Source organism: Artemia franciscana, unplaced genomic scaffold (assembly GCF_032884065.1).
Source record: "Artemia franciscana unplaced genomic scaffold, ASM3288406v1 Scaffold_253, whole genome shotgun sequence".
Lineage (NCBI taxonomy): Eukaryota > Metazoa > Arthropoda > Branchiopoda > Anostraca > Artemiidae > Artemia > Artemia franciscana.
The window spans coordinates 446,877-454,807 of record NW_027063379.1 but is presented as its reverse complement, the minus strand read 5'-3'; the positions used below and the strand labels follow the sequence as shown (position 1 = coordinate 454,807).

The window sequence follows — 7,931 nt, the reverse complement described above, 5'->3', positions numbered from 1 at the left end:
AACTGGGGTTGATTTTCTCGGTATTTTTGTTGCAGGATTGAGTTCCTACTGTTTCTTTGGACACAGAAAAATAATTGTCATTTCGTAGATTGATAAATATTTCTTTTTTGTGCTTTCTATTAGAGCTTCACATGAGTTAGGAACATTTTGTTTTTGTGATTATTCAAAACAACAGCCAACATACACGATCATGTTCTTATGGGAATTGTTGATTGGCCAACTAAGCTTTTAATGTGACGCATCTTTTAAATTCCTGGACGTTTGCTAGTGTATATTTTCTTCTGTCCTGATCAATGAGTAATTATTCTGCTTCTGGCACGATGCTCATGAAGGATTTTGTTTCCTTCATCTTAACGGCAAAGGTAGATATATTATATAAATTTGATATGGACTGTTGATTGATTAGTAGAATCTTTACTACTGCGAAAAGCTGTTCATTAATTTTTGTTATATTTGCCTTCAGTTTGGTGTAATATAAAAATGAGTTTGCTTCTTCTGGTTCTACTGGCAAATGGAAACCAAATGTTAAGTGGGTTTTTATTTTATTTAGAATGTTTTTCAAGCTTGTGGGGTCTGCCAAGTCTTATGATAGGGTTTCACCTGCTAAGGCAAACAGTGCGAACTCGAATTTACTGATATCAGTAGCCAGATTTAATAATGACATTGTCAATATATAAATTGAAAACATCTTCAAGATTGAATCAGATATTATATCAATGTATTAATTGAAAACATTGTCAAGCTTGAATCAAATATTACTCAATCTACTTCATTTTTCAAGTAATTCATTGTGTTGACAGTTTTTGAATTTTTTTTTTCGGGGGGGGGGGGATCGTTTTAGTTTTTCTTTTCGATAGTTGGCTATACTTGCTTGCATTTTTTGTAGATTTAACGTAGTATTCATGACTGTATTTAGTTTTCTGATTTTCTCTTATCCAATCTGAATCTTCTTCAGTCTGAATCTGAATCTTCATCAATGCATTCTGTGTTACTATCGTCAGTATCAACGATAGTGACTTTCACACTGATTCGTGTTCTTGCTTTCGTTCTTGAGGGTGTCCTTACCCATCTAGTGGATTTTGTTGGTTGTCTTATTGTAATTAGGTACTTCATTTGGTTTTAGCATGTCAGTAATGGTTTTTGTTGTAGTATCTGATATTGAAGCATCCAATTCTATCGACTGAGGGTAAATATGTGGTATAGTTGTAGAGATGATAACTTCTATATCTATTAAGGTGGTACATTTAGTTTTGGGTGTAGAGTCTTCTTCCCATAGAGGGCAGAATTCCCTGAAGATAGCTGTGGTTGAATATTTCTTTGCGATACATTTTTTTTATGATACTGATAGTTTGCTAGTGATGATTCCTAGATTATTGTTGATGATAGTATTGAGATGTTGGGATATTGTGTTATTTTTCGCTACATCCGTTGTTGCATTTATTTTTTTTATAGAAATATCGGCATTTAAATTTGTATATTGGTCTACTTACATAATTAGTAGAATTTGTTGTTGAAGACATTTCAAAGATTATAAATAAGGCCAAAAGCAGATCTGAAACCAAACTGTTTCATGTGCTGCAAACTGTTCATTACGAAAACAAATCAAGCCGACCCAGGTCACGTCTAACGGAAATATCACTCAAGATACATCAGAAACCATGCCAACTTAAATGCAACCAACTCAAATCGAATCAAATATTGTAAACCGAAGGAATAAAATACCAGAAATAAGGAAAAGGTACCGAAGGCACTAAAATAGGTGCTAAATTTCAAATTTAGTTGAGGATTATTCCCTTTACTATGGTTGATTTGTTTTGTGCACGTAAGTTTTTGATTCTTAAAGAGAATTTTACATTTAATATATAATAAACAGAGATTGGGTGCCTGATAAAAAGGATCACGTTGATACTGTAATTATGTAGATAAGACCCCCATCTATGTTAAGTAGAAATTATTAAAGCTTAAGAACCTCTTATTTCCAGCTTTGAAGGTAGGTAGTTTAATTAACTTAAAGCTTGACAAAAAGAACAGGGGAAGAAAAATATTGAACCCTATTGATAGAATACCTAGGATCTCTATTTGCTTAGACTTTACCTCTGAGGGGAATAAAAGAGAGCTCATTGCAATCTTAAAATAAAAATTGACTGAGAGACACGAAGATATAACAAGGGCTAGTACAAGAAGAGGGGGTAGAATATTTATTTCCAGAGATATTCATTTAATAAAAAATCCCAAGAAGGGGGGTAGTCCGGCTAAAGAGAGAAGACTAAATGAAATCGAAGCCTTATAGGTCAATCTGACATTAGTATTCATCCGGGCGAGGGAGTATGTCCCCTTTTGTTGTAGTAAAATTACTATAAAATATAGGATAGCTAGATAAGTGACATGATAAATTAATATCAAGAAAAATCTACTTATATTAAATATTAATCAGGATAAATGTCTAACAGAGGAAAACATCATAACCAGTCTGAGAAGAGGTCCAATTTTCTGAAAAGTTATTAAAAGAGATAAAAGCTTTCATGACTTAGATTTATAAATACTTACTAGTCGTATGTGAAACGGGGCTGCGCCAATCTTAATTAGTAGAGCAAAAGGGATCAAGAATGAAAATGATTGGTTCAATATACTCGCTGAAAAGATGACTGAGGCTACTGACTGAATTAAGAAATACTTTAATTTGTTTTTCCTTCTCTCTTCAATCATAATAGGGATAAAGCTTAAAGAATTTATTTCCATTCTAAGTCAAAGAAATAACCAGGAGTGGGAGGATACTATAAAAATGTAAGAAAAACATAGGCATAACCACTTAATCATTTAAAGAGAGATTGCTCTATCATTGGGGTATGAGCCCAGTAGCTTATCTTAGCTTACTCTTCAACGCCCACACTAGAGAAGAACTCTCCCCCCCCCAAAGGCTATGCTTCAGAATGAGGCATAATGAGGGAGGGAGTTCTTCTGATAGGCCAACGTCAACAACACAACTCTATCCTATTGTAATAGTAAACAATATTTGGCTTACAGCAAACACTCGATTTTTTCTCAAACTAACAGAGATGTCGGTTGCCGCAAACGATTAAGGCGATCAAATTTTCCCATTCTTCTCTGTCCAAACGGGACAAACTCATCAATTCGACAATTTTTGGAGGAAAATTGAGGGCAGTTGAATCTATGCTTTTACAGAATCGAAGCCAACACCCCGAAAGGGTCATGTTTCCAGGTAATATCAAGAACTGGTGCATTAATCGTGTAAAAGGGTGTCGCAAAATCCTCTAAACGCAACTTTTAAGCCGATTTTTAGCGATTTTATGGGGGGTTCTGAATCTAGAATTTCAAACAAATTTACCTATACAGAACGTCATTGTTACGATACTAAATAGAGAGATAATTTCTTATTATTGGTACATTTAATGAGATATAAACTTATCTGTAGTATTTTTTCCTAGTCCTAATACTTAGTGTTAGGACAAAAAATAGTACAAATAAGTTTATAACTACATTAAACTTCCAACCCTCTTAGGAGGGTTGTATTAAATGAGATAATGATTTTATTTATCATGGAACGCCAAATCTTCCAGGATAAATATAAATCAATATCTCTAGGCTATTCAAGAAACCCTCCTAAGAGGGTTTGGACGAAATTTAGTATTATATAAACGATATAAATAACGTACATTCACCGCTCTTTTATTATTCCAATAAAAGAGCGGTGAATGTACCATACATTCACCGCTCAGACGCATCTTAATTAATTGTTCTGCAACACTCATCTAGAGAAATAGACGAACAAGTAAAGAAGAGTGTTTGGACCGACAAGAGGCAATTTATTGAATAGAAAGCAGCTTTGGCGGAAGAAGTAGCAAAGAAGGGAGATTCGAAAACAGTCTATAGATTAACCAATGAGATGATTGGAGTCAAGCTTAACAGGACTAATCTAGTAAAAGATGAGAATGGAGTCCTTTTGCAGACCCTTTGATGATTGATGAGAGGTGGGTAACCGACTTTAAGAACCTACTAAATAGACCGAGAATAAATGACCAAGATATAATTCCTGACACTCCATTTATGATTCTTGTCGTAAATGAAGAACCACCCTCTCCAGAAGAAATCATAGTCACTGTCAGAAAGCCGAGGAACGGAAGAATGCCAGGAGTAGATGAAATTATATCTGAGATGCTGAAAACTTCAGTCCGCGACTGCATCACAGTTTGGGTTGAGCTGCTAACTCAGATATGGAGTGACCAGAAAGTACCCAGTGACTCGACGAAAGGAGCCATTATTAAGCTCTTCAAAAATGGCGATGCGCTAGTTTGTGGCAATTGGAAAGGTATTAACATAATGTCGATACCTAGTAAAATTTGGTCAATTATTGTATTACAACACCTATAGCAGAAACTGGACCAACATCTTCGTGATGAACAACACGGCTTCCGACCTGGAAGATCATGTGCAGACCTAATTTTCACACGAGTATGCTGGTTGACGACTCAAAGGAATGGAATAAAAAGCTATATCTTCTTTTCATTGACCTAGAAAAGGCATTTGACTTGGTTGACCGAGAAATGATATGGAAGATCCTCAAATACTATGGATTATCCCCCAAGATAGTAGAACTGATTATCGCCCTGTACAAAGAAACAAAATGCTGTGTTCGAACAGAAAACGGAGTTACAAGATACTTCAAAATCATGACTGGTGTCAAGCAAGGATGTGTGTTATCACCACTTTTATTTACAATAGTTATGGACTACGTACTCAGACAGTCTACGGGCTATGGAGTAACCGTCAACAACAAAAAACTCGCAGATCTTGACTTTGTAGATGAAATAGTACTGCTAAAAGACGCCAAAGACCGATTACAGCTGCTATTTGATGAAATCTCAGAAAATGCCCGAGAGGTCAGATTGTCGATCAACGTCGACAAATCAAAAAGTATGTCCAGATCTGTTGCCCCCCTAACTCTTCAATGCTCCGATAAATCTGTTGAACCACTTCAAGAATTTAAATACTTTAGTAGAAATACTGGCGATGTAACATTTGAAATCAAGAGAAGGATTGGACAAGCATCAGGCGCCTTCAACAGACTAACACCAATTTGGAGAAGCAACAAATACTCCCTTCGTTTAAAATTGCGCCTGCTCAACAGCAATGTGTTGTCTATTTTGATGTACGCCAGTGAATGTTGGAAACTCAACCAACAACTTGAGAAACTTATCCTTGGATTAGAAAACATTTGCCTTCGACGGATCCTCAAAATCAGTTGTCATCAGAAAATTACCAATAGGGAAATCCGGCTGAAAACAAACCAGCCCATAGTAACCGAAGTTTTGAAGAAACGAAGATGGACATATTTGGGTCATGTTCTACGCATGCATGAAGACAGACTGCCCTCAAGAGTGTATCAGTGACAGCCTGAAGGAAGACGAAGACGAGCCCGACCAAAACACACTGCGGAGGCAGTATGATCGGGGCCTTAAAAAGGCAAACATTTCCCTCACTCTGCAATGGGAAGATATCACTGCAGCCGCACAGCTTCGTGATGAATGGAGAAACTTTGTCGACGCCCTATGCGCCATCAATGGCTCAGGAGGATCTAAGGTCTAAGGAAATGTACTATAGAGAACGCTATATGAATTAACATTAAATATATGAATGCACATACGTAGGCTTGGCTCTTTGAAAAGGCCCCTCCTAAGACATGTAGGTTTGACCTACATTTCTGAGGGGGGGGCCTTGTTTCAGAGGCAGCCTGCGTACTTAATGTTGCACGTTACCTCGTTTATATATATATGCTACACTACATTCAGCTACATCGATGTATTTCATTAGTCGGTGTTGTTTCGATTGGTCATTAGTCACACTTGATTTTTACTTGAGGTTCAATAAACAGCATATCATTTACATGGGTATCTTACGTATCTAGGGGTGGGTTAGTTCCCTTTTTAACCTTTTTAATTTTGTTCATCACTACTATAATCACATATGTAATACACTAAGTATTCAAATAATTTGTCATTCACATTTGTACATGTACTTACTTAATTAAAATTTAATTCCATTCACCGTCTTATTGACGTGCCTCCTTCATTGGTTTGTCGGGAGGAATGATTATTGCATGACAGGAAACGAAGTTATTAAACAAGTAGTCACTATTAATATAATAAAACTCTTGTACTCATACTGACAAACCTGTGCAACGCTTATTGATATACACATGAAGACGGTCTATAGCATTTTTCGTATATAAATAGAACTATTGAGCGGGTGTTCCACTCTTTATGGCGGCTAGAGAATGGGTTTCGGTCGCTCGCAAGGCCAGCTGCTCTTATTAACCTTTCAGGTCTGTCTTTTTCATATTCAAGTTTAGACTCTATTTCTATGGACCTTTGACCTAGTAAGTAAATCCGTGAACACCACTTAGTTCAATATGCATTCTTCACATTTAACGATCCTGCTAACCGATATTCACGACCCATCGTTAATAGATTCTGCAATGAAAGTTTGATTTTAGGTTGTCTGTTTACTACTTCTACGAGTCATATGCAAGACATCATTCTAGATAAGAGGTGCAGTGGCCGATATTATTGTCTATTTCCTAGGTATAGCGAATGAAAAGATAGAGGGACCACCTTGTTCCAGCATCCGCGGTCATACAAGGTCCTAGAGGAAATACTTTAGGTTGACAGACGAGCTTTTGCACTAATATATTTCATAATAATAATGGTGAAATCTATATTTATCTCCTATTTTCTTTGATTAAAGCACTTTTTAGATGGTCAAACAACTAGGATTATATACCCTATTAGTCCACTCTTAATTAACCTGAGTAGTATTATTTAAACCTAAAGAATTTGGCGGTTTTTAAATTTACTAGAGGAACCTGCCCCGTAGACGACAATCTACGAAGCAATCAACCCGTTCTCGTGAAACAGCTTACATACCGTCGTCCAGGGGATTAAACAAATAACTCCTCTTAAATGTCTAGGCTAACAAATCAGATCAAGGTGTAGCTTATGTTTGGGAGAGGGTGGGTTACAATAAGAACTTATACGGAATCTTTATGTCATCACGGTGAAGAATGTGGATTTAGAAGTAAGACCCGCTAACCTGAAGAAGGATCTGAGAAATGTACAAATCGCCCGTCGCTCTCTTGTCTGAAGAGATAAGTCGTAACAAAGTAGGTATACCGGAAGGTGTGTCTGTAAAGAGGGAGGGAATTTGAATAAACATTTTGCCCAAACTAAAAAGATACTCTTTAGAGTGTTCCCTAAATCTCTACTCATAAATCTACTTAAAACAATATCACATAAGTAAAAGAATTGAACTTGCTTAAGGTCTAAGTACTGAAAAGGAAAATCTGTTAAGTATTAAAAAGTTATTCTTTGTACCTTTTGTATCAGGGTTCATTAAATTTCGAGCTCCTTCGGCGAATCCCGAAATAAGGTGATATATGTCAATCAAAGGTGACTGTTTCATAATTCTCTTTTAGATTGACATTGGTGTAAAAAATATTTCGTACCTTTATATCTGGTTAGCAGAATACTCCTTTAGGGTACTTAGGGTACTCCACGAGGAAGATTTTCTAGGAGATGAGCTCTAGAAAAAATTATATTATAATATCAAGGAGGACATGAGAAGGTTTAAAAGTTGCCTGGGTGTAACAACCATCGTCATTAAAATGATAATTTCAAAATAATTAATTCAAACTAGCCGGCACTAATTATAGAAATTTAGCAACTATAATAATAGAATAAGTAGAATCACAAATATATTTGATATAATCTGTTTTAAAAAATCTGAAAGGAATTCGGCAAAACTCATCTCCGCCTGTTTAACAAAGACATCACCTCCCAACTTTAGGATTTCGGGCCTGCTCACTGATGAATTGAAGAGCCGTGGTATACCGACCATGCAAAGGTACCATAATCATT

General features: G+C 36.1%; 1 protein-coding gene and 1 pseudogene across 1 annotated transcript; one reads left to right on the top strand and one right to left on the bottom strand.

Moving 5' to 3' along the window:
- Positions 1-1,935: 1,935 nt before the first annotated feature.
- LOC136042935 (NADH-ubiquinone oxidoreductase chain 2-like) lies at positions 1,936-2,817 on the bottom strand (annotated as a pseudogene).
- Positions 2,818-4,472: 1,655 nt separating this feature from the next.
- LOC136042934 (uncharacterized) lies at positions 4,473-5,408 on the top strand. The gene has a single exon (XM_065727848.1). The coding sequence runs from the start codon at positions 4,473-4,475 to the stop codon at positions 5,406-5,408; it is 936 nt and encodes a 311-aa protein (XP_065583920.1).
- The last annotated feature ends 2,523 nt before the right edge of the window (positions 5,409-7,931 follow it).